The sequence below is a fragment of the Physcomitrium patens genome, chromosome 2 (genome assembly GCF_059467195.1).
Source record: "Physcomitrium patens ecotype Gransden chromosome 2, ASM5946719v1, whole genome shotgun sequence".
In the NCBI taxonomy this organism is placed as follows: domain Eukaryota; kingdom Viridiplantae; phylum Streptophyta; class Bryopsida; order Funariales; family Funariaceae; genus Physcomitrium; species Physcomitrium patens.
In genome coordinates, this window is record NC_143411.1 from 5,170,423 (window position 1) to 5,198,338 (window position 27,916).

Genomic DNA, 27,916 nt, shown 5'->3' on the forward strand with positions numbered 1-27,916 from the left:
TTATTTCAATTCAACTAACGGATTGACAGATCTCTTAAAAATCCTTGCTAATTATCTAAACCCCAATTTTTAAGACCATAATCCATAAAACTCTAACACTCTTCAATCTAACCACTTAATTAACTTAAAATTTTTTATACATATTTATAATAAGCATAAAAACAAATTAGCAATTTTTTACCTATAAATATGTACAAAACTCACAAAACTCTCAAATTTATAAACTTATTTTTATTTTTCAAAATCTAAATCTACCAAGCACATTATTAACTTTGAAAATCTCTCAAAACTTCAATATTTATATAAATGATATGAAACCAACTTTCAAAACTCTTTTCTTAAATTTTCTTTCAAATTTCACTCTTTAATTGACAAAAGAGTCCTCAAAGTTGTCGTACGTGTATGATTTTGTATCCTAGGATTTGATTTTGATTCAAGTTTATAACAAGTCTTCTCCAAGTATCAATTTTTAGTAATTTGAGGTAATTTTTACTTAAATCTATTGTTAATTCACTCTTAATAATGCTTGTTTTATTTACTTATCTTATTTATTTTAATTTGAGGCTTTTATGCCCCTACAAAGTAAATAAAATTTCTTTCTACAAAAGACAACATTAAGGCTAAATTTTTTACTACCTTTCTATCATTTATCTTTATTTTTCTACTACATCTTTCTACTAGGATCTTCTATAATAAAATACTTTCTTTCTTCTTTTACTTGATGGACATGTTACTACATGACATTGCCTCTTACATGTACTGTAGCTCTTCAACCATTGTTTGGTATTAAAAGTTTTCATTGTTTTCCTTCCAATCTATGTTAGAGACATAGTCCTTAGAACCTTCAAGAGACAAGTTTCTAGAACCTTCTAGAAACAAGTCTCTAGAACCTTCTAGAAGCTTCTTAGATGGTGGAAGTTACTTGAGAAGCTTCCTAGTTGGTGGAAGTTACTTGAGAAGCTTCCTAATTGGTGGAAGTTGCTTGAGAAGCTTCTTAATTGGTAGAAGTTATCTGAAAAGCTTGTTAATTGGTGGAAGTTGCTTAAGAAGCCTCCTAGTTGGTGGAAGTCGCTTGAGAAGCTTCCTAGTTGGTAGAAGTTGCTTGAGAAGCTTCCTAAATAGAAGTATATATTGGAATCGAGGCTGAAGAGTTCTTCAGTCTTGACAACACATCTCTTGGAGCTCTAGCTCACCTCTCTGGTGTTGTTCTTGTATTCATCTAATTAATCTAGTTCTTGCCAGTTCTTCTTGAACTTCATGTTAGATCTCGAGCCTGTATTTCTGTGTCCGTGACAGTTTGTCGAGACTTCACTCACCTCAGATATCAGATTTAGTTTCTTCCTCATTAGAGTGTGGATTATCCCTTTGCTTGAAGGTGTATTAGCATTTTAGAGGTTGTGGATTACCCTCCTATAAACTGATACTTCTTTTGTTATAATATTGGAGTCTTATTCTTCTTGGAGCGAGTGGATTACTCCTTTTTTTGAAGCTCTTAAGGCATTTTAGAGGTTGCAGAGTACCCTCCTCTAAACCAATATTGTCTTCTTGTAGAGTCATTTCTGTCCTTCTCTTAGAATGGCCGGAGGCCAAGACATTAATATGACGAAAAGTTCGGAGTCCAAGTTGGATGCTATCATGAATGCCCTTGCTACGTTATCACAAAGAACTACAGAGATTGAAGGAGTCATGGCAAGGCTTCATAATGATGGAACATCTGGAATGGCACAATCTAGGTTACACTAGCCTCAAACTTCTGTACTTGGAGAAGCAACTTTGCCTCAGGTTCGACAAGCACCGCTGGTTCTATAATATAAAGAGCCTCGAGTTAGCCTTCCGGACAAGTTTGATGGTACGCATTTCAAGTTTTGAGTATTCGTCAACCAAATCAAATTGATAACAGTTTTACAGCCCGAAGGCTATCCAACGGAAGAGTCATGTGTTGGGCTTGTTGGAACCTTACTTACAAGACAAGCTCTATCATGGTTTACTCCTTTGTTTGAGAAACGATCTTCTATACTAAACAACTTTGAAACCTTTTTGGAGGCCTTAGCAGAAGCATTTGGTGAACACGATAAGGTTCGATGGACTACAACAAAGATCCGGTCACTATGAAAAGGGATGCACTCTACATCAGTCTATGCATCGGACTTCAGGCAATTAGCATGCGACATCAATTGAGAAGAAGAAGCGTTGATGAGTCAATTCTATTGGGGTTTAAGGGACGATGTAAAGGATTTGTTGTTAACTCTTTCTGATCCACAAACGCTCAATGAAGCTATTAGCCAAGCTGTGAAGTGTGATAACTGCCTATTCTAACGCTGCCAAGACCAATGTTCAAGACAACATACGATTCACCACGCCCCAACTATGTTGGCAAGCAATATGAATTCACATTCAGAGGTAGAAGACATGCAAATTGATGCGATACGTATCAAATCCCTTACTCTAGAAGAAAAAAAAAGACGTATGGAAGAAAGTCTATGCTTGTATTGCGGTGAAGAAGGCCACAAAGTTGGAAACTACCCCAAAAAGCAAAATCGATGTATTGTCAAGACTAGGGGCACGTTTGTTCAGGAAAACGAGGATGCCCAGCCACAATAGGAACCATGCGACTAGACAGTGAAATATCACAACAACAACCAGGTTCTTTTCTTTCCGCTCAACCTATCCTTTGTTTTACAATCCCTTTGTTTATTGGCCCTCAAAAACTAAGAACCTTAGCATTATTAGATTCAGGAGCATCTGCTTGTTTCTTAGACAAAGAATTTGTGAAGCATCATAAGATCCCTTTCGTACAAAAATCCAAACCTGTTCACGTTGAGGTCATAGATGGACGACCTTTATTGTTTGGTAGTATCACCCATGAATCAGAACCTATAGAAGTGACGTTTAAGGGCCATAGTAGCCATATTATTTTCAATATTATTAGAACCCCATCAAATCCTACTATTCTTGGTCTTTCCTGGTAGGAAAAGCATAACCCATCCATAGATTGGATGTTGCGGAAGATGATCTTTCTAACAAAATCATCCAAGAGCAAGCCTAGTAGAAAACCTCGAATAGAAAAATTCTTATTCATTGGAGCAAGAGTATTTGTAAGATCCTCCAAGGAAGGCACACCATTTGTCATTTATGCGGCTCCAACTACCGGAGAGAAGATCTCGACAGCAAGTATACCGGAGCAATATAAGGATTTTAAAGACGTGTTTCAAAAGAAGAATGCCGACATGCTACCGGAACATCGACCATATGATTGCGCCATAGACTTGCAGGAAGGAGCACAACCGCCTTTTGGCCCAATCTACAATCTATCGTAAATAGAGTTGGTGGAGTTGCGAAAGTACATTAACGAGAATCTAGCCAAGAACTTCATCCGTCATTCAAAATCGTCAGCTGGGGCATCCATCTTATTTGTGAAGAAGAAAGATGGCTCATTGCGGATGTGCATGGACTATCGAGGCCTCAACAAGATAACAAAGAAGAATCGTTACCCGTTATCCTTGATTTTTGGTCTCTTAGAACAACTTGGACGTGCAAGGAACTTTACAAAAATTGATCTAAGGGGAGCCTACAACCTTGTACGAATCAAGGAAGGAGATGAGTGGAAGACAGCGTTCCATACAAGGTATGGCGATTTTGAACATAATGTCATGCCCTTTGGTCTTACAAATGCTCCAGCAGTCTCCCAACATATGATGAAAGACATTTTTTGGGAGCACCTTGACGATTTTGTTGTCATCTACTTGGATGATATTCTGATATTCTCCAAAAATGAGGAAGAGCATGAAAAGCACGTTCGTTTGGTCTTGGAGAAACTACGCAAGCGAGGACTATATGCCAAGTTGGAAAAGTATTTATTTTACCAAATAGAGATGGATTTTTTGAGGTTCGTTGCGACTACGGAAGGCTTAAAGATGGACCTCAAGAAGGTGGAAGCAATCATGTCCTAGGAGGTTCCGAAGACGGTGAGAGACGTACAATACTTTCTTGACTTTGCCAACTTCTATCGGATCTTCATCAAGAATTACTTTCAAGTTGCTGCTCCTCTCACTCGATTGACATGCAAGGATAAGCTGGAATGGGGACCTCTAGTGGAGAAGGCGTTTCAAGATCTGAAGACGACATTTACTATGGCTCCAATCTTGGTACATCCAGACTTTCCAAACGCCTTCTATTTAGAAACTGATGCTTCGGATTTTGCTTTGAGAGCTGTACTTTGACAAATGAGAGAAGACAAGAAGCTCCATCCGGTTGCATTCTATTCTCGAAAGTTCTCCATTGCTGAAATCAATTATGAGATCCACGATGAAGAACTTCTTGCTATAGTGGATTCTTTCCAAGAATGGCATCATTTTCTTGAAGGAACTACACATCCAGTGACCGCATATACAGATCACAAGAATTTGGAGTATTTCATGTTGGCTCGAGTTCTAAATCGACGTCAAGCTCGGTGGAATATGTTGTTATCTAGGTTTGATTTTGTTATCACTTATCGATCTGGAAAGCAGCAAGGACTATCTGATGCCTTATCGAAGAGATCGTATCTTGTACCAAAGGTTGGAGAAGCAACGTTTGATCAACAATGTACGACGTTGTTGAAGCCAGAGTAATTTCGACTTCGTGCTACTATTATTCCAATTGATGTTGACTTCTTGAATCAGGTACGAGCTGCGACCATTAAAGATTCAGTAGCCATTGATATCAAGCAATATGCCAATGACGACAAATTCAAGGTGGAGGGAGATCTTTTATACTTTGAGAAGTAGTTGTATATCCCAAAAGGACCAGCACGACTCCAAGTTCTTCAATCTCGCCACGATTTTCTAGCTGCGGGACATTTTGGATTCAACAAGACCTTGGAACTTATTTCTCAAGATTTTTGGTGGTCCCAAATGTGGAAGGATGTGAAAGATTTTGTCCTCTCCTGCGATATTTGTTCAAGATCCAAGAATCCTCAACATCGCCCTTATGAACTTCTACAACCATTGCCGATTCCACGTCGACCATGGTCATCAGTTTCCATGGACTTCATCACGGACCTTCCATTTGACAGTATCTTTGTCGTGGTAGATCGAGTTACAAAGATGGCGCACTTTGTTCGTTGCAAGAAGACATCGTCCAATGAAGTCACAGCAAGGCTCTTTCTCGATAATGTGTATCGATATCATGGACTACTAGATGATATCATATCAGATCAAAGAATCCTGTTCGTATCTCAGTTTTGGAGATCTCTCTTTGAGATACTGAAGGTGGATATCAAGCTTTCTTTAGCTTTTCATTCTCAAACTGACGGCCAAATGGAACCGGGTGAACTAAGTCTTGGAACAATACTTATGATGCAGCATCAACTATCTGCAAGATGATTGGACCACATATCTTCCGCTAGCCGAGTTTGCATATAACAACACCCTCCATGCGTCGACTCAATATACACCATTCTTTGCTAACTATGGGTATCATCTGAAGCTTGATTTATTGAGTCCGTCAACAAATAACAATCCAGCAGCTGAAAGATTTGCAAAATAACTATTAGAGCTTCAAACTACGTTGAAGCTTCAATTACAATCCACTCAAGAATACTACAAGTCGTCTACAGATAGATTTCGGAATCTAGCACCTACTTTCAAAATTGGAGACAAAGCATGGCTTCTTCGACGAAATATCAAGACCAAGCGACCATGTGATAAGTTGGACTATCGAAGATTGGGACCATTTATCATCCAGAAACAAATTAATCCAGTGGCATACCGGTTGGAGTTACCGGCTTCTATGAAGGTACATCCAGTCTTTCATGTTTCTTTGTTGGAGCCTTATCGAGAGTCGTCCTTTCCTGGAAGAGTGCAATGTCTGCTACCTAGTATTGAGATCGAGAACCACGAGGAATACGAGGTCGAAAAGGTGTTGGATTCATGGCAAAGGTGGGGCAAGTTGGAGCATCTTGTTCATTGGTGCGGCTACGATATTAATGAGCGAACGTGGGAACCAGTTGAACATCTTGCCAATGCGCCACAAAAGGTACAGGAATTTCATCAACAACATCCTCATAAACCTAAGTCGGTTTGACGATAGCTTCTTTCTGAAGCTTGCTCATCCAAGAATATAAGAAAGGGAGAGAGCACCACCAAAACTTGTAGTTGATAAAGTAGAATTTTTTCAATAGCCTTCTGATATGGATAGCCAAGAGATAGATACTATGCCAGTTAGATTATCTCAATCGACTAGCTCACGAAGGTGACCCCGAGATAAAAAATCGCCTATACCATGACGATGACGGAGGATACGGAGTAACCAATCACTGGTGATTGTATTTGAATTCGAGCCTGCTTACGATGGTCAGCCAGAAGGCATGTTTGTATGATAATTTCACAATGAAGACACGGAAGTTCATGCTTCGTCAGAAGTCGAAGGCATGGGCCTCTACCATTGGCTTCAGGGACCGATGAACCACTTGCCTCGTGAACAACAGTTGGAGTTCATAGTAGACATTATGCGACAAATCTTCATTTTCTTGCGTTGGTACTGATTAATAATAATATTGCTTCTCAAAGACCTCGAAGCTAAAGGAGGGGGTGATGTTAGGGACATAATCTTTAGAACCTTTTCGAGACAAGTTTCTAGAACCTTCTAGAAGCAAGTCTCTAGAACCTTCTAGAAGCTTCCTAGTTGGTGGAAGTTGCTTGAGAAGCTTCCTAGTTGGTTGAAGTTGCTTGAGAAGCTTCTTAGTTGGTAGGAGTTACTTGAAAAGCTTCTTAGTTGGTGGAAGTTGCTTAAGAAGCTTCCTAGTTGGTGGAAGTCCCTTGAGAAGCTTCCTAGTTGGTAGAAGTTGCTTGAGAAGCTTCCTAAATAGGAGTATATATTGGAATCGAGGCTGAAGAGTTCTTCAATCTCGACAACACATCTCTTGGAGCTCTAGCTCACCTCTCTAGTGTTGTTCTTGTATTCATCTGATTAATCTAGTTCTTGCCAGTTCTTCTTGAACTTCTTGTTAGATCTTGAGCTTGTATTTCTGTGTCCATGACAATCAACAAAAATCCCTACCACCCGTCAATGTACTAGTGCAACAACACTATTATAACTAGCATAGTAAAATCCACGTGATTCAAACTTGTGCATAATTGCCTATGTAAAAATATTATATTTACACTTCTTTGAATATATATATATATATTTTCTATCATAGTCCCTAGTAATGACATTGTTTATGGTCTTCAAACTTTGATCTATAATCAAATTTGCTCTATTCACCTTACTTTAATATAGATATGTATACATAACTATTTGATCTATCATATCCACTTAGTAGATTGATTCTCCATTACTTATATAATCCTAGATCTAATAAATAAGATAATAGTATGTATATTCATCTTTAAGGTTCTTATATAAATTTTATATTCTAAAATCAAAGTATAATGATCTTAAACTAGTCTATTTAATCTTCATCTTAGTTTTCTTTAAAATCATTTTTTAAATTCTTATCTCTGTTTTACTCCTATTTCTTTTCTAATTGAATAGTACAACTCACATGACATACACACTCATACACCTCTTCTATAAAGAAAGAGTTAAAAATCCTCACGACATCCTAAATCCTAATCAGCTTCTTAATTTATTTTATTTTATTTTATTTTATTTTTTGTAATTATTTTTTTCATCCATCTTGATCTTCACCTATTCAAGTTTTTATTCATCTAGGTCACCATCTATTCATATCTTCATTCATTTGCCAAAAAAAATTATTATCTTTAAAGTAGTAACTGCCCAAGATTTACTTAATAGTAATTGGATGTCTTGGCCTACTTTTCTAATCTACTAAATATCCATTTAACACTCTTGTATCATGACCCTCCACATTACATAACTTTGGCTTGGTTACTTTTCACTACTTATATATCATATCTTATAATGGAACAATCTACATCACGTTGTTGCTCTTCTTGCCTTACATAATTTCCACAATCTATAATCAAATTCTTCAATGTTGTAACTTATCTCAATCCAAAGCTGCACCTTTGTATCAGATAGTAATCCGTAAGTGGTATTTTGGTATAATACCGCAATAGGCTCTAATACCACTTTAGTACCACTTTAGTACCACAATATCCAAAACTAATATAAAAAAAATACAATACTTAGAAAATAAAATTACAAAAAATAGAATTTAATTTATTTTGTTTCAATTTTTTATACTACAAGTTGAAAGAGAGAGAATATTCTTATCAAGTGAAAGATGATGAATCTACATACAAATAAGTCAAGATATCTTTCACACCACAAAAAGAGGAATCTAAGAGTGTAAGTGTGAGTAGAAGAAAACCTTAAAGCTTTATAAAATGGCTAAATCTCCATAGCCAAGCAAATCCTTGCAACACAACCTTTCTCTCTTTTAAAAACAATCACAAGACTTGATTTGATAAGAATATTAAGTCAAAAAGGTTTTTCTACCTAAGTATTCAAATCCTAGTTGATATTAACAAAGTCAACTAATAAACGAAGCTAAATAGATAGAAAACCACTAAATCCAAACTAAATCACATACATCCAATGGAATTTGGCACCTAATGCTATATCTTGTGATAATTTTGTATTTATGTACAACTATTTACAAAAAGTATGATAAGTAATACATCAAAATGTAAATTTAATGAAAGACTTATATATAATAGAATATTTGAAATGTTATGTAGACATTAATTATAATTTTAAAATCTTGTGATTTTTTTAACAAAAAAACTATTCATAAGTTATTGATAAAAACCTCAAATTGTTATTTCTATTAAAGCCAATACGATGTATATTAATATTTTATTTAAAAATATTTAACACCAAAAATATAGTTTGATAATATAATAATGATTTGTAAAAAAAATAATATTTATTATAAATAACAATAGGTTTATAATACCATATGCAAAAAAGAATCACAGTAAGGATCTAAATGAACCATACAAGCTTAGACCAATTTAGAAACAAAACAACATTAAAAGTACTCAACAAATATTTAAGAGGTTTTTATAGAAACACAAAAACTATATGTTCATATATCTTTCATCGATCTACATCAAAACCATCAACTGTATTAAACAAAACAGACAACACAGTCAAGAAGATCAATATTTCTTTATCAGAGGGCTCATGATAAGTTCCTCCTCCACAACTTTCGTTATCTCTTGATGCTGCTGAAGAATGTGACAACAGCAAGGGTTACCCTTTCACTTGCCAAGTTTGTTAGGGCTTGCTAGGTTTGATAAGCCCATTAAAGATGTATTACAGCGCCAGAAAGTTGTTATGAATCTTGTCCTTGACCCATACTGAGTAGGTTTGGTGGTTAAATATAACAGACTCCTGCTGTGAAGTGACCCGAATTGTGACAACTTAAGGCAATGCACTTCAGAAATATAATAGACCTGAGAAAATATCATGACTAGTACAAGGTTGCATTGTAGGTTACACAACAGGTACAGGCAGTATAACAATTGCGACTGCATAAGCTAATAGCTCTCTATGAATCCTAATCAAATGCTAAGCAAGAATCTTAAGTGTTTGTCACATTGAATTGAATGAACATGTACTAAACTAGTAAAAGAAAAGTTCCTAGGTTCATTCCCATCACCTTGACCAAATGACAACTATGAACGATGATGTTATGACCAGGCCCCTTTCTTTTTCTTTCCTGATTGTAACTTGAATTTAGGAAGTAGTCTAAGCTCCTCTTGAACCTGCACAGTCCATATCATTTAAATAAGCTTCAATACATCCACAGTTGCCGAAATTTCTTACTAACTATATAATTTGAAAGCTTTCACAAGACTTACCTGAATAAGTGCAAGCATTGATTAACAATAATCAACGTCAGAAGGTATATTACACAAGGAGGCGTGTGTGTAAACTATACATTCAATTATGGAAACTTAGGCTATCATAATAATGTAATTGGATGAGAAATTCTTGATGCACCAGGCTATCATATTTGTTGTTACCACCATGTATTTATCGAATGTGCAGACAAGTCGTAATACCTTCTTCCCACTTGTAACGTTGAGGACGTCTCCACCATCTGCTTTTACTGGCTTTGGTTTCTCCTTCAACTCTTTCGCTTGGTTTTCCCTGAGCAAAGTAATCAAACATCTGTAAAAAGCGACTATACAACATGTGCTTGTTAAATAAAAGCCATACTTTCGGCGCTTGAGTTGAATACTATTAGTGAATTCTTACTTGCGAATCTTAAGAATAGCTTGAAACTTTTTCTTCGCTTCTTCTACAGCTTCGTCAATATTCTCTACCGAGCAGATGTCCAGTGCTGAAATTACTTTCCCGTACTTGACCTGCAAAATTCGTTGACGTTAGACACAAAAACTCGAATAAATTTTAATGCAAGTGAGGTATTACCTAGCTTCGATCAATTTAAAATTGACAAAAAGAAGACAAGAATAAAGCCACCTACCAATTCGTCATTCAGCAACAGATCCAAACAGTTTTCTTCCCAAACACACATCAGGTCATAACAGAGGTGTGGTTGTAAAGCAAACTTCTGCACCAGTTTTGGAAATTTTTCTATCATTCTCCCCAACTCTTCTTGTTCTGCGGAAAAAGGATAAAATTAGATGACAGGAGAGTAAAGGGTGGAACAAAAATAGAAATCATGGCGAAACAGAACATCGGAAGCAAACGTACAAAAACGCACCCTCTTCAAATGCATTATAGAATTGAATGATAGCCACGGCTCTTTTTGTGGTTGTTAGATTAGCTCCTTCTAACACCAGCGCTAGCGCTACACCCAAAGAGACCGTTCTGTTGACAGAATAAACAGCGAGTATCCTTAATGAGCAGCACACGCAAAATCCGAATTACGGGCAGGTGAGTATCAAAATACAGTCTGTCTAGTCAAAATTCGACGAAATAACAGCCATAAAGTATTGAGCTAAAATAACACCATACAGTCTCCTGCATTTTATTCTAATTAGGCTCAGCACCACAAAGATCTGTTGGATTTTCCATTAAAAGTAAAGATACAAAAATAATTCCTCCAACCTTCCATCCTCGAACTTCACCGTTATATGCCTGTTGAACTTTGAAAGAAGAGCCGGATCTGCAAGACATCACACCACCACTGCACAACAATTGAGTCTTACACTGAAGTTATATAGGTCGTTCACATTCTAACAAGTATCAAGTTCCAGAACGCTTATTCAACTATTCAAATCGATGCCATAATCACCTCGGTTTCCAATCAGCGGTTCTAACACGCTCTTATCTGCAAAGTCAGTATCGGTTGAGGATACTCACCAACGGGTATTGGCTGAGATTCTCTCATTGAAACAGAGCGAGGAACCGAAGTAGAAGACGCTGCTGGAGGCACATATCTCTCTGACGATGATCGAATTGGAACTGGTGCACTAGCTGCTACTGGAAGTGCGAATCTCTCTGGTGATAATTGAGTTAGAACTGGTGCAACAGTTGCTTCCGGAAGTGCAAACCTACCAGGTGATGATTGAGTTGGAAGCAGTGCACCAGCTGCTGCTATTGGAAGAGCAGGTCTCTCCGGTGGTGATCGAATTGGAACTGGTACAGCAGCTGCTACTGGTAGTGTGAATCTCTCTGGTGCTGATTGAGTTGAAACTGGTGCACTAGCTGCTGCTACAGGAAGTGCAGGCCTCTCCGGTGGTGATCGACTTGGAACTGATGCAGCAGCTGCAATTGGAGACACAGATCTATCTGGCGATGATCGAATTGAAACTGGTGCATGGGACTGCGTCGGAGGCCTCGTCACAGGAGATGCTGCCCCTGGAGATTCCTTCGTTGAAGATGGCGAAAGTGAAGCCTGAAAAGTTGGGCTAGATAGAGACTGCGACCTATTCGTCAAAGAGGGGGAACGGGCGGAAGGTGACGGAGGGAGTTGACCCATTGAAGGGATCCTTCCAGGAGAGGGAGGTCGGATGAGACCTGGTACCGCAGTCCTGTTGAAAGACATACTGGTAGTGCGTGGAAGAGACATGCGAGACGCTCCCTGAGGGATAGAAACAGAGGGTGATGTAGGTGGAAGGGAATCCATTCTCGAGGTGAAGTTGAAAGATGGTCTGGCTGTTAGACCAGGAATAGATGATGGAGGAGATTTCGAAGCAGAATTGGCACTAGAAGAACCCGAGGGACTAGATTGTGCAAACCTTGTCGATGGAGTACCACTAGAACTAGACTCCTTGGTATCATCCAAAGATAGAGTAAGCACGGAAGTAGGCGACATTGAGGGAGACTCCACAGAGTTTCTAAGTTCTGAAGCGCGAAAGCCAGGCTCATCTGCAAACAAGCCTAGACCTGACATTTTCTGGTTCCGTTTCAAAACTTCAACCTCGACTTCATCCGCGTCCAGATCAGTGGGTTGGTGCTCGAAGATGGTCTGATGATCATCATCTCTATCCAAATCTTGGAGTGTGTGCTTGGATATTCTATCCCTTTCATTACTTGTGTCTTCAAAACGACCAAATACATCTTTATCAAAAGCATCATCCACAGCATCCCCAGTGTGATTGAGATGCCTCACAGTAACTGCCAGAACATTAGGACGGCCCATGCGTCCGAAGTATCGACCACCAAAAAAGGTGGTGGTATCGTATTCGAGCTTCTCTTTGAACACCCGAGCATCAACATCAGGCCTCCGAGGTTGGCCTCTCTTGCTGAATTCAGAGCCGAGCCGTCGAAAATACACCTCGAAGTCCAAAATTACACTACCAGGTCGTTTCCCTACAATATGTACGTCTTTGGTATCCACTTCAGCTCCAATTGCAACACTACGTTTGAAAACTCCATCTGCTTCGTCGTTAAAATCTACCATCGTCGCCTTAGGGAAGGACACAGAAGCATTGACTACTGAGACTGGTCCCAATCCGGAATCTTCGTCGTTTATTCCTTCTAAAGAATCTTGAGTCCACCAATCACAAGGATACTTGTGTTTTAAAAAATGCTTCACTGTCTCGGAATCAACTACCTCATCTCTAATATGGCTAGTAGGTGTGATCCATGCACCATAATTCTTAGCATTTTCAGGTACTAATTTATCTAGCAACCTGTTTACTTCAGAACCCTTGCGCTTGTCTGCACACATCATCGCCAAACACTCAATTGCACGTTGTGTAACCCCATCTGAACCTTCGGTATCTATGATGAAGTCTGCCATTTTAGGAACAGTTCCCAGCCTTAACGCAACGTCCACAGTAGCACTACTAAGCCTCATCAACCGTAGTAGTAACATGAGGCTGCATATTCGAGGATCAGTTCCAGCATGACCAGCTGCGGATTTCGGAACCCTCAGTTGCAAAAGAGAAACCAGATTCTCAACCAACTCTTCAGAGACGATACAATCGGCTATATCTGAATCATAGGAAATAGCATGAATCAAGCACATAGCAGGTTGAGCAAGTGCTCGACGCTCGTTTGGGTTGCTCATAAAGTCATAAACAGGGAGGAAGATGTCAATGTTCGACTGGCCAGTTAGGAGATAAGGCCGAGCTTTGAAAAGAAGTAGAAGAGTGAGTAGTAATCGCCTTCGATCATCAAAATTGAAAACGTCGGCGTACGCTCCAATGATGACAGCCTTTCGAACTTCACAAAGAAATCGCGCCTCAAGAATGTTACCGAAGTCAAACCCTGGGTCCCTCAAAAACTGATCCACAAAAAACCCACCCAGATACATTTCGCGGGCATAACCAACCTGTTCGCTATCGCGGTATATTGCCTTTGTATCCCCATACAAAATAGTGATCAGTATCCACTGAACAAAAACTGCCTGCCCTTCTTCCATAGACCAGGTTGGCAGATGAGACAAATCCTGTTGTTGCAAAGCACCTTGCAACTTGCGTGCCTCCTTACTGAGTGTTTCCTTCACGAGTACCCGTTTCCCCTCATCCCACACGAGACGTGGAGTCTGAGAGGCACCATCAAACTTCCGGCAGGCTTCTACTGGATCCCTCGCTAAAGTCGATAGAAGGTCCAGAGGAAGCAGCAGCAGAAACGTCTGGATGACAATTGGTCGTACCCCTTTGCTGTCCTTTTTACTTGATTCAATAATGTTGATCAACTCGTACATATCAGTGGCTTCGCCTACACCTTCCTCATTATTGTAGTGACCATTGGCAGACCCATGTGCTGAACTGTTTGTGCTCTTACTAACCAAAGACTTGCGCTGAGATAGATCCTGGAGAAGTTTAGAACGACGACTAACACCACTGCCAGCTAAAAGGAGCTGTCCAAGTGTTTGCGCAGCTACAATGCGCCCTGCTTCTGAAAGATACATTGAGCCAGAGCCACCAGTGTAGTTGAAATCCTCCAAATTTGGTAGCTTAACGTCACAAAATATCGCCAAGAGCGGTAGAAGAACTCCAGAAGATGCAAATTGATTAGTAGCCAATACTGTAGCAGGAAGCCCTTCACTGAGAGTACGAAGAGCTTGAAGAATGACCATGAGTAGCTCTTCCATTCCGTCGTCACCAGGATTGGCTGCACACTCCCAAAGCTTGACTGCCAGTGATGCCATCAACTTCGATTGAAGTACAGCTTCTCTTCCAGAGTCATCCTCTGCCAGAACTTTAACAATACTAGCAATTTCAATCTGGATATGCCACAAGCTGTGTCCTTTGATTGCAATTGTTGTGAGCAAGGGTAGACGGCATCGTGCAATTAGTTCTGCCCTGCCCACTTTTACAGCATATTTTAGAGTCTCTTTAAGTGAAGCCAGAACTGTTAGATATTCATCGAGCGTAACCTTGTCATATTCACTGATCCTTAGGCCCGAGTGTGATTCTGCACCAAGTACGTATTGGTTTGTATCCAGATAATCTAGTACATCATCAAGGAAGTCGTGCCCTGCTGGCAAACCAAAGGTCTTCCACTGACCAGATGCAAGACCTTTCACGAACACCCCACCGACACTTATCTCATCCTTGAGACACTCGTATCGAAATGACTGTATCCATTCTAGCTCATTACCAGCATCACCACTCCCTGTAGCCAATAATATATGATGCTGCTGCAGACGATCCATTACACGATCATGAAGCTCTTCCCTAACTTTTGATGTCCAGATAATCATCGGTTGCTCTAAGTCAGTCTCAGCCATCGTCATAAACTTGTCGGGTCCCTCGGTATGCTCTAGGCATGCAAGCAATGGACCTGGAATGAGATGGGTCATAAGTGACCGTTGTTGTTGCTGGATGGGATTGGGGCGAGCTCCCCCTGTCTGTTTTAGGATACGAATTAAAGTCCCCAAGACATCGGCAGCTGAATAAAGGAGAGCGGACTTGGTGTCTCTAGCTTTAAGAGCGGTTTCAGCAGGTGGGATAGCTAATAACAATAGCGGTAGATACAGACCCTGCAAAAGTTAGCATGAAAATGCCCGGTTATTTTAGTCGATGAACAATTACACGCTGGAGCAGCTCTACAGGTCTGAGTAAACAAAGAAATTTCTACGACAGTAGAGGACACAAGATGTTCAACTCTGCATAAGATGCACTCTGAAGTTTCACATGCGAACCTGCTTAAGAACAAGCTCATACAAGTCCTCATCACCGGCAAAGTTCTTCAAACAACTCAATGATGCAAATGATTTTGGTGCAGGACCACGAGGAGGGTTAGCCAAGGCATCTCCAGCAGCTGAGCAAAGAGCCAAGAGGAATCCCTCCTGCCATCTATTGTCCTCGCGAAGGCAGAGTCTTCCAACCCTGGAGTATTTGAAGAACCCAAAACAATAGATCAACGACAAATAATAAAGAGAACAATGATCGACCATGGGGTCAATCTATTTATTTTCTTAACGCTTCAAGGAAGGTCTCAAAGTTATAAGTTCTTAAATTAAACATGAGCAACACGACAAGCTCCAAAAACAATGGGACTCTGCTTCAATCAAATTCAAAGCCAACCACAACTTGTGAAACAAAAAGGAGCAACAAAATCTATATTAGTACAATGACCATGACGCTAGACACAAGAAATAGTCCAGGAAGAAAATCTAACCTGGAAGAAGAAGCTATCTCGAGAATGAAAAAGGCTCCTGTAACAGCCAAGTCCAGACTTGCATTTCTGCTTGGTTCCGGAAAGGATCCATCAAGGTTTAACCTCGTTCCAAGTGATAAAACGCTTAACGCAAAATTGATAGATGCTTGCGGTATTTCATCATCTCTACATCAAAACAAAGAAATTTACTTGAGAATCGGCTTAATATAACTCAAGCCAGACATAGCGGTTGTTTACTCAGTTGAATGAGAGAAATGATTGCAAACGAAGGACACTTGTCTACCTCGTAACTGCAGAGCAGTATCTCCGCAGCACACGAACACAGTGCTGCAAAACCTCAGTGGAAACCAGGGGCGCTTCGTCCTTCTCTGCCAGGCAAGTCCTAAGGGAGGGCGTGGCTAGTGTAACAAGAACGGATTCAATGTCACCCGGTAACACCAGCTCAGGGAAACGATCAACAAGATGTGCCTAAGAAAACAAGGAGAAAACAGTGAAGGTTAACAGAATGAAACCAAAATTATTATTGAATAGACCGCATTACGTCAACACATAACCATCAGAAACATGTGACCTGCGCCAGTGTTGTTTCAGTTTTATCATAGTCAAAGAAGTGACAATAAAAAAATATAAAAATACTGTCATGCTTAAGCTGAGCAAAGTCACAAAATGCAACTACAGTCCACTAACTGGCCAAATAAAGGCGGTGCTTAAACTATAAACCTCCAAAACTCCTTAAGGTTAGAAACCAAGAACCACTTACAAGTGCATGAATCAATAGATGGGTACGCGTCAACTCCTTACGAACTGCAGATGTCTCCGTGACAACATCGGCCAACATCTTCGTTGACCTCCTTAAATCCTACAATTGAAGATAAAAGTGGAGTTCTATTTACATCATTCGCACATCTTAATCAATCACGTGCAAATACCAGGTTCTCAAGAATATTTACTGGCAAAAGTCTTAGGCCAATGTCAGCGAACATGACATGACAAAGTCTTCTTACCTGCATGAGACTATTAAGAAAGCCATTCGGATCATTAACTTGGTAGTTTGGAGATCTCTCGTTATCAAGCAAATTCTGAATGTAGAAAGGCGCTGAGAAGACCGAATCTGCGCACACAATCGAGCAAAGTGCATATTGGCATCTACATAGATAAAATCCGCATTACGTTTTCACAATCGATAGAATTTTTTAAAATAAAATAAAATAACAATGTAAATTGATGGTGTAGGTTGGATAAATGTGGGAAAGAGATAAAAGCCAACCTTCCAACTCTGGATATGATAATGGAGCTTTCGGGACATGAATGTATAATGCCAAAGGATCCGTTGCACGGAATTTGACATAAGACTCCAGCTCGGAAGTGAGGTGATCTAGCAAGCGCTGTCTCATCTCCAAGTTCCATACTATCTCGGGCCCATTCTGCTCTGAATCAAGATACGCTGAAAAGGATTCTGGTCCCTGTTGTCACCATATCGCAGTTATCAGCACAACGTAATCCACAAGCACGAGTACACAACTGACCCTCTGATCACTTCTGTAATTTGTCCAAAACTAAATATCGAAATCTGTTCAGCCCCATGTCCAGTCAAAGAGATGCTTCACACACCTCAGACATAAGCTTCAGTATCAAGCCTTCAGGTAAGTACAAGTGTAAGACACTGTCTCGCCAAGTCCCGTGTTCTCTTTCACCGCTTTTACGGCTAGGAGATTCCGAAAGATCCTGTTTCCAAATGACGGCCATCAACACATGTTGAAAACAAATGCAGAGGAAATCAATCTATTAATATTTCATGATTCGTAGGCTTAGAAACGTCATCAGAAAAACATGGGGTGAGCTCTGGGAGAAAAGATACCTGAAGTAAATGGCATTGAGAAAGGAACTTGGCAATCCTTGTTTTGTCCCATTCAACAATATCACCAGAAAGAAGTTTCCAGAGGAGAATTTCAAAAGCACCAAGTTTGTAAAGGTGAGACATTGCAGTTTTGTTGGAATGCACCAATGTGGTCACAACCTCTAGAATCCTGCAACAATAAAGTGGTGCTTAAATAGAAACAACTGGGAAATATTTGGTTGTTTATATAGGACAAAGCACTAAAGAAAAGCTAATTACTAGTACTAAGTAGGGCACCCAATTCGACAAGTTTAACAAGCATCACAAGCATACAAGTATTGATTCTGCACTGTTGAAACACCTCAACAACGCATAGTTTAATGCAGTACGCATAAAACATCGGATTTAAATAAAGAAATTCACAAGTGACTGTATAAAAATTATAATTGCTTCAAATAAAGGCCCTGAATCGTGCACAACGGAATAATGGGAACATCGAAATAAGAAATGCACATTGCAAATTATTATATGCGATGGTACTGAAACTGCAAAATAATGTCCAATAGGTTCTAAGCAATAAGTGTTCAGAGATTCACCTGTTGAATATCGGACTTTTCGCAAGCAAAAGGGATTGCACCAAATGGCAAAAGATCTCCTCTCTAGAAAAATTGAAAGATGCAGCTGAGGGTGGGAAATGCTCAATGGTACTATCACTACCAGATGTCCTGTACACAGATGTCATGACAATGTCAGCGAAGGACAAAAAATCAACTAACCAACCGCTTAGTAAACAAATAATATCAACTTGTAATGCATAGTCTTCAAGAGACGCTTCAGCCGCCAGTTGTAACTCCTACTAGAGTACAGACTTAACATACGAGACTACGACTAGCAAAATATAGAAATTACCTTAAGAGGGCTTCCAACAAGTCCAGTGCTAAACCCAATTGAATTTTTTCTGGAACCTTCTCATCCTGCCATTTAATAGCTTCCTTTGCTTCCATGCTGCCATCTTGTGATGCTCTTTCCAACAACTCATGAGCTCTCCCAGAGGGAATCCTGACGAGTCTCACCTCGCCGTCAGCGCCCACGTAACGCAGCGTTTCGACAGCACCTCGAGACAGAACATCTTGCGCAGACCATGCATCGCATTCAAATTTATGCTTATCATTACAGCACTGCCAACGTCGGGATCCGTAGTTAGAACACTCAATATTACATTGATTGAATACATCTGTTGTAACACTTATGCAATATTGGATCCACGATTTCACACTTTCTACCTGTCCCTCGATCTATTCAATTATAATAATAATGAAGGCTACAGAACCACCTGAAAGAATACATCGGGAAACTCACCTTGGCCAATGATAACACGATGAGGGGAACTACAACAGTTGCCCCTCCACTGCGGATGAAGCGAAGAACATTATCCCGTCCTCCCTTCTCCACGGTGACTAGTAAAAACACCACCAGCTTGAAAATAAACACCTGATGTTCACTCTCCACCACCTCACGGAGCATTCCGACAGCAGTCTGCAGCAAACCATTTCAGGAACTCATTGTAAATAAATTGGAAGGCATTTACGCGCCGCAGCGACCTAACAAATAGAATGTATTCACAATTACATATGCAGTCGCTACCATCATCAAATTTTTAAAGAACTGATTGAGAGAAGTACCTCGACAACATTCAATGTTTCAAGACAAAAGGCAACTTCATCAGCATGTCGTTCATAAATCCAGGTAAGTACATGGACAGCCAGTCGTAGATCAAGCTCCGGTAAGTTGTTGTGACCAAAAAGGGGAGTGAAACCAAGTACCATAGCCTGAAATACTGATTGAAATATAGCCAGTGGCTGATGTAGCTGTACAAACATTACCAGCAAAAAGTTAGAGCGTTATTGCTTATTACTAAATTTAAGTGGCTGCTAGCTTTAACATCATGATAATAATTACAACTGCATTTTCGTAGTAAATTAAATTGTAAACATCCCCGACACAAAAACGAGTAAAAGAATACAGCCAAAATATGAACAGTGTATTTTACAAACACAAGAATAATTGAGTTTTCTTTGTCAAAAATAGCAGATGATCAATGACCTTAATGCTTTATTATGGTCACGTACCTTCCAAAAAGGGTAATTGGCAGAATCAGCAGCAGGGTGAAGATCCACAAGAAGTTCCAGGTGGACACCACCAATCACAGAGCCTTCACGCTCACTAGCTGTAGAGTAAACAAGTTGAACATCTGCAGTATTGTAAAAGATTTTGTGATCACTTTCGTACGCTTCGTAAAATCCATCTACCTCATCTTGAAGAAACTGCAAAATACATGCCAAGAATAGCAGATCCAGATGAAATGAGCGACTTCAAAATTAATTTCAAAATACCATTCAAGCATCACTACCTTCAAGAAAACAAGAAGTATTTTCACTTGCTCAAGAATCTAACAATTTTTTTAGTGACAAACATACAATTCAACTTCTAAATAGATGAAAATTCAGAGCAGTATAAAAGTAAGTTCTGTCAACTATACTCCACCTTTCTGAGTTCGAGACGCTTTAGATCATTCCAAACTAATACTGGTGTTTCAAGTGTTTGACTTCGCAGTACTTCTAAAGTCTCCATCCACGGTGAAAAATTCCCACTTGTCTTATCCTGAAGACATCACATGTTTAATACGGAATACTTGTGAGAGAATCAACCAAGTGCTATCTATTTCGTTAAATTTTGTCAGATAGTCGACATTAAAAAATGCATCCACACGTGAGCCACAACGTTCGACCAGCATGTATGTTTCAAGAATTCTGTTTCTCATACCTTTATAACCAGCTTCGAATTTTCTATTTTAGTGGCATACAGCTGCATAACACCCTGCCATGACAAAACCGATAGCAAATTCACAAGTATATTCAAGCATATACACCAGAAGCTCCAAATTACATCATCTACGGCTACTATCAAACATGAGATAACGAGCTCGCGATACTCGCAGGCAAGGAGACAAATAAACAAGGCAGCAGCATATATAAAACTGCATAAATCCTTGAAAGAAAACAAGACAACCTTGGGAAGAAGGACATCCAAGACTTTTCTTGCATCACGGTTCCCCTCCATCAAAAGGAAAACCAGGTGTCCACTCAAAAGCCGAACACGCTCCTGTTTGGAGAAAAGTGCAGTCTTCAAGTGCGTGAGGATCACACACCGACCAAGGCAGTATTTCTGCAAAACACAAATCAACAATGTAAACGCATTTTCGCACCGAAAAGCAACATCTAAAAACAACGCATCAGGAAGAAAAAAAAAAAAAAAAAAAAAAAAAAAAAAAAAAAAGTTCGTAGTGTGCTGCTCGAAAAACTGAGCAGACCTGCAGATGTCTGGACACTGGCTGCGAGGACTTCGTGAGGAGTGCTTTTAACAACACTGCATTCCTGCCACAATGTGCAAACTCCACGTTAGTGTGTGTGTGTGCGTGTATTTATGTCTGCATAGCCAGATAGATGAGCAAGATGCTCATCTCAAAAAACCTGACGAAATGCAATAAGAGAAAAGAAAAACTAAAAAAAAAAAACAAAAAACAAAACAAAAACAAAAAAATAAAATAAAATAAAATAAAACAAAACAAAACAAAACAAAACAAAACAAAACAAAACAAACAAACAAACAAACAAACAAACAAACAAAAACAAAAACAAAAACAAAACAAAACATAACATAAAAACGGTCGCGTGAACACGTGAGTGATCCCCACACTAACTACATTTCAAGAAACTTTTGTGCACATATAGTGCCCTTTTTGTTCGATTGTTCATTGGCATAAGCCTCCAAAGCACTCATTTGTCAATTTGTAGAATTGCACCTGTAGAAAACGACAAAACTCGAAGACCTGGAAATTGCACACAATACACCTGCTGCAGCCACAATTGACGCCTCATATGCCTGTCGAAACATTTCGGGATAGAAAGTGAGGCAAAACGACTTCTTCAATCCAAAAGAATTAATACTGATACAGGCGAACTAATTAACGCATCCTCAAGTTGATGGGAACCATACATCACCTTAATCCACGTCCGCCCTGTTTCAATTTCCATAGGTTGTGAAGTGAGAGCCAATGTCAAGATGTCCAAAAGCCCCACAATCTGCATGATTTTGAAGCATGACGATCAACGTACAAACTCAGGCCGCAATCGTAGTGAGAGATGAGCTGAACTTTCCTCTAATTCTAGCAGTGCTTCAAAATTTCTACAACATGCAAAAGTCAAGGTTTCTAGTTCTTTTCAAGAACGATGGGAGCCAACGCTTAAAAATCAAGTAAACAGTTAACAAGGCCGATTTAAAGGTTTCTGAAAAGAGAATTGATGCAAATAAGATACAGATAGTTTGGAATATGGAGAGTGGTTTGTACATTCAAAGCACTGTTCTTTTCAAGAGCGTATAACTGCAGTAGTTTCACCAACTGCTGAAGATGATCAGAACTTAAGATTGCAATCCTATTCGCAAACTCTTGCTGCAAAATAATAAGTGCAACAAAACAGATGAGATAAAAAATCAGGCAGGGTGAGTATATAAGGAACTCACAATTCAAAATTTGAAGAAAGTATATGAATAACAGAAAATGAAACTTGAATTCGAATATTTCACCTTTGAGGCATAGCCAATCTCTACAACGCTGAGATCTGCAGCAAATTTAATAGCTGATCGTACAGCTACTATAGCAAGATAGGAAAGCACACTGTTTTCTGATCGCATGCACTGTGACAAAACCGACAGTGCATAAAAATGTCAAAGATTAATAAATGCTACGATGAGGCACCCAAAATCACTAACCATGTGTGGCTTAAAATAATTAACCTAAGAAAATCCAGTTTCAAATAGACACTGAAGTGAAACTCATACAAACAACCTCTCTTGCCAAAAAGAAAATATACGGGACCGACCTGTCTCACAGGGCACAGGCCTCGTAGTGAGTCATTAACAACTACGAATTAAAAGGGTCAGACATGTGAAATGACCACCAAATAGGAAAGAGAACCTGGAATAATACAGCAACAACTTCAGGCATGCTTTTGACGGACTCAAAACATGGTCGAGAAGCCAGAAGTCTCTGAAGGACAAGGCAACAAGTGGTAGCGAGTATGTAATCTTGACCGAAACCTCCTGATTCAAACGCAAATAAATCTCCAATGAGCACATGTGTATCACTCCACCGAAGATATTTGTCTGAAGAGAAAACTTCTAAGAAGATTCACCAATTACAATACTCAAAACTGTTCACTGATTGTTTAAAATTATCCTAAAATCCATGTCACAAAAAATTCCTTCAAATTCTCCATAAACGAAAAGAAGCATGCAGCCTTGAATGTCCACTCTATCTTTTCCCACGTCTTTAAGAAAACGTCTAGTGATACTTCATCATGGCAACATTTCCAAAGAAATCACGCCTTGCCAAGCAAACACTTAACTTATATCAAGTGTAATTTTATGTTTCTTAGAAAAAGCTCAAGACACGTCATGCAATTACTTCCAACTCTGCTCACCTACACAGTCTTTCAAGGTGTCCGTAACAGCTTGAAGAACTTTAAAATCACTACATAGTGAATCTCCTACCTGCATCATCCATGATACAGTCCTTTGAATATACATGTAAACATTCAATTAACAGCATTTATATTGCTAAACAAAGACACAACTTGTGAAGAGCTTCACTAAAATAGAGAGAGAGAGAGAGAGCTCACATGGATATTGCAGGCATATTCTTTCAACGCAAGATGCAATGACGTAGGGTCGCGAATGGAGTTGAAGGTTCCAATAAAACGGTTCAGGAAGTATGCCTCGCATTCATTCTGATCATAACAATGGTGCAAATCAGTTTTTGAAATTTTTATTATTATAAAATAATATTAGGTTTAATTGCCAATTTTTTATTTTTTATAAACAGAATCACAACAAAATGAAATGATCAAGGATGATACCTGATGAAATGCAGGTATCTTATCGGGAAGAACATGGGGAAAATATGGCTCAAGCCGGATGCAAAACTCAGTACCCTTTCCCATACCCATCAAGTCAGCTATACTGGCCAAAAAGTCGTCTCTATTATCAAGAAAGTACTGGGTAGGCCTCCAAGACCTAAACTCCACGGTCACTTCTCGATCGTCTTTCTCGCTGACAATTAGGCCTAGTATATCCTTTAAACTGCAAGAGAGATGATATCAGCCTAAGTTCTGGAAAGATATTTCATTCGAGGATAAGTCATACAGTAATAACATTCATGACTTGCAAGGCACAAGAATACATACAAGACTACCACTAATCAGAGGCTCATAGTGAAAGCTTGGCAAAATGTACACCTCAAGACGACACCACCGTGTGCAGACGTAATGACAACATATTCAGAATGCTTGCACTTCGAGGAGCATACTAAATATCATTAAAAGTAGAAGGCCGATTCTTTCATGTATACACCAAACAATTTCAGTAATCAAACGCATCATTCAGAAAGCTGCAGAGAGAAAGCATACACACTTGAACAGTGCAGCTCATCTAAAAGATAGTAATTACCTGTGTATGCCTATAACATGGTCCCCCCACTTTTCAATAAAAAAATCCTTAGTAATACAAAGCACTCTCTGCCGCTCCTGTTTTGTTAGCTCCTGTCGCTTTTTGACTTCAAACTTATAAATGATGGATGAGTTTTTCTGCAAGAGGATTAAACTTTAGTCTGCCTGATTTATAGGTTGTGTTTGTCTACTTTAGGTACCATACGATAAGCAGCCAAATATTACAGGTATTGAAAGAACACACTCCACAACAATACGAATCAAGACTTGCGCTTGAATAATCCACTCAACTTACCCCTTTTTTAAGGTATGACGCAACATTTTCAATCATTGCAGAACTCGGTATCTTCTGGATCTCAACATCCAATTTTAAATTTGACTGCAACCACCCAGGATGAGCATCAGACAAAATATCGCAAATAACCGATACTTGTAGGAGACTTTGCACGTAGCGTGCAACTAGATCACTATTCACAAAGTTGAGAACGTGCTGATGTGCCTACCCACCTTCATATTACGTTGAACAGCAAGTAAAAAGGGCAAGGAATCCTTGAGAGAAAGCCGCATGACACGGGAGGCAAGGTACACCAACACAATGTGTTCATCGTCAATCAGAGTTTCCAGCTTAACGATATCTCTGAAGTTCACTCTTTTGGCCCCTTTCATCTGCAGTGGTATACAAATAAGTTGAGATCATGCTATCTAAATAATATTAAAATTGACAATTAGAATGAAATACATGAGCCAGAACTAGAATAGGAATTCCAGTCCACATCAATTGTGCTCTGATAAAGACCGCGCTCGGCCGATAAAACATAACCATCCATGGAGTACTAGAATAAAAGCTTACCAGGCGTCTCTCTTGTCGGTTGCCAATATTGACCATCTTCGTTAGGGAGGCACTCCGAACACGTAAAACTGTGTCAACTAGGCCACCTCTCTGATTACTGTGTTTCTTAAGAGTAAAATCAGTACCTGAAAGAGTAGTAAATAAAGGTTCAAAACACACACACACACAAAAAAAAAAAAAAAAAAAAAAAAAAAATACAGCAACAGTTAGCACAAACGTATGCGAAAGTATTTCAAATAGACGATATCATCGTAAGATTGAATACAACTAAAAATAAAGCATATTAGAACATACCTTTAAAGAGGATTTACTACGGACTAAGAAAAGTATAATTATGAAACAGCACATTTGATACTTTTCACTAATTAACTATCAGAGGTATACAAATATTTCGACCATAATAGCCAACAATGTCCAGGTGTTAATCTAAAGTACGTGGTTTCAGAACTGCTGCTTTTGATTGTTAGTAAACGTGTCACAAAAGTCGCTAGTGAAAATGTTTCAACGACCATAAGATTCATAATTCAAAGCCAGAGGAAGTTGTGTGCATAGAGGACTTTATACCACCCAGCTTCGTCAGCTTAAGAAAAATGTACACTGAACATACCAGCGGTGGCCCTAAAAAATAGTTATTTAAGGCAGAATCTTCACTAATTATTTTCAAGAAAGCCTAAACAAATATCTGAGATTAAAAGTCATGTGAGCTCCAAAGCAACCCACAAAGAATGAATGTTCACATGAAGGACCTCCATTGCTATCAACTTTGAATAAATGTACATCGAAAGATCCAAAAACACGCCCAGTATAAAGTCTTGAATTGCGATTGGCCCTACAATTTATTCTAGGAAGACTAGTTTTCTTCTCACTTTTTTTCTGAGATGTGTCAGAGCAAGAGGTAATACTGGAACCTCCAGAGCTGATCAGTATCATACAGTCATTGCACAGATTAAGGAAATTTGTACAATCATGACTCTGAGATGCGCATCATTAGTCTGTACAACCAATAATTTCCATAAAAACTGACCCAAAAATCTAAGAAATAATTTGACGTTAATTGCAGAAGAAACGGAGGGAAATGACGTTTTGGAGGATGAAATGAATGCATATATAGGTCAGGTCTACAGCACTCACCTTCAAAACAAAGTAAGGCCACATCAAAGACTGATAAAAGGATAATAAGAGGGGAATTTCAAACAGTTGTACCAGGGGTATCTGCAGAAGTCACTCTCTTTGATGTCTTCACTGAAGAAGGCTACAGGATATTGATAGTGAGGGGTATTCATTGAGAAGTATCTTGGAGGAAAACTGAGGGAAATAGGTCATCAATGATCCTGGTTACTTAACAAATTGCTACCGAAGGAGCATGACTGCTGTGCTCAGAGAAGAGACGCTTACCAATCCCATTGACTTCGTCGATCCGATTGAATAGGACAGTAAGAAGAGCAGATCTAGAGTCGGAATGCAAGCGGACCGATTCATACCCATAGCTTTGCTTCGCCGTGTCTAGAATTTCCATCGAGAGCTCTGTCGGATCATCACTAGAGGCAGTGACTTTAGCAATGTGCTCGAAGCTGTATTCAGCTGCCACAGGATTGCTGGCAAGTAAAGGCACCAGAGAAATGCCATGATCGTGTATTCGCAACAGCCGATTGCCTCCGCGTCCTTTGGGACCCAGCCGCACAAGGAACACATGGAAATCCATTCTGTACAGTTGATTGTCTGTACTTTGAGATAGTTTCACCACTGAGCGACAATTTTGCCCAGCCTAGCATCTAGTTTCACCAACAGGGCATCTCCTCCCCTCAAACCTGCCCGTCGCAACTGAGGATTCCCACATTCCACCTCGAGCCCTAAAAATCGCTCATGATCTTTTCAGCACTTCCTCCCTCATGCTTGCATTTTCCTAGACTTCTAAAATCCCGAAATCAAACACACTCATTAGAACCTCCAAATTCCTCAATGTAAGACAATGCGGCGCAAATTTCCGAATCAGAATTGTGGCGAGCTAAATACCTCATCTAAACCACTCCCCGAACCTTAACTATTGCTTCTCACTACACCATCACAACCCAATCCGCAAAAAAAAAAAAAAAAAAAAAAAAAGAGCAGAACTCGTTCCTCCCTTCATGTTCATCACCCAAGCAAGAGTCCTACGACATTCCCGAGACGCTAAATTCACTACACATTCACTCGCTTCGCGGCCCCGAATCGGTATAAAGTCTAACACTGCGGACCGACAACAAGGGAAATCATTTAGCAGAGTATTCGATGGACGCGGATCCACACCACGTTTTTTCACACACTCTCGAGCAATTGCGAATGGTCCAGAGAGCCTCGAGTCCACGACAGGGCGGAGGACTAGGAGAGGCGGGCGCCTGGCGATGGCACGGCAATTACAAATGGAATAAGAGCGCCACGCAACAAACGCCTCACTCACTCAGTTCTCAAGCGCAGCGAGATGGAAGAAGAGAGACGACATAGACAGATACAGATAGAAAGAGAAAGATAAAAAAGAGAAAGAAACTATGCGCAAAACCGAGATCGTAGCCACAACAGCCCCCGAGCAAACGCTCGACTCCAAACCCGCTCAAGCACACCCCCGTACCGTGCGGAATACCGCGCCCGTGGGGGGGAGAGGCCCCACCCTCGGTGTTGTTGTCACGC

At 39.6% G+C, this 27,916-nt stretch overlaps 1 protein-coding gene across 2 annotated transcripts; it reads right to left on the bottom strand.

The window, feature by feature from the left end:
• Window positions 1–9,402: 9,402 nt before the first annotated feature.
• LOC112278703 (uncharacterized) lies at window positions 9,403–27,870 on the bottom strand. Of its 2 annotated transcripts, none has more exons than XR_002968781.3 (37): window positions 26,648–27,870; window positions 25,253–25,377; window positions 24,910–25,068; window positions 24,698–24,781; window positions 24,404–24,540; window positions 23,815–24,037; window positions 23,578–23,685; window positions 23,380–23,449; window positions 22,875–22,999; window positions 22,484–22,594; window positions 22,248–22,349; window positions 21,901–21,981; window positions 21,702–21,781; window positions 21,210–21,273; window positions 20,909–21,064; window positions 20,663–20,716; window positions 20,384–20,500; window positions 19,969–20,163; window positions 19,522–19,707; window positions 19,199–19,375; window positions 18,749–19,017; window positions 18,436–18,564; window positions 17,861–18,029; window positions 17,614–17,727; window positions 17,270–17,465; window positions 17,007–17,113; window positions 16,763–16,861; window positions 16,286–16,470; window positions 16,003–16,167; window positions 15,524–15,710; window positions 11,287–15,361; window positions 11,032–11,110; window positions 10,685–10,791; window positions 10,445–10,581; window positions 10,216–10,325; window positions 10,020–10,107; window positions 9,403–9,719 (listed from the first exon to the last, which is right to left on the bottom strand). XR_002968781.3 is itself a non-coding variant. In XM_024512347.3 (37 exons), exons 1-37 carry the CDS (start codon window positions 26,952–26,954, stop codon window positions 9,645–9,647), a joined length of 8,931 nt encoding a protein of 2,976 aa, XP_024368115.1. In that variant the 5' UTR covers window positions 26,955–27,854; the 3' UTR covers window positions 9,403–9,644. The 2 variants fall into 2 exon arrangements, 1 of the variants encoding a protein (XP_024368115.1); XM_024512347.3 differs by having other exon boundaries at window positions 11,032–11,089; window positions 26,648–27,854.
• Between the last annotated feature and the right edge of the window lie 46 nt (window positions 27,871–27,916).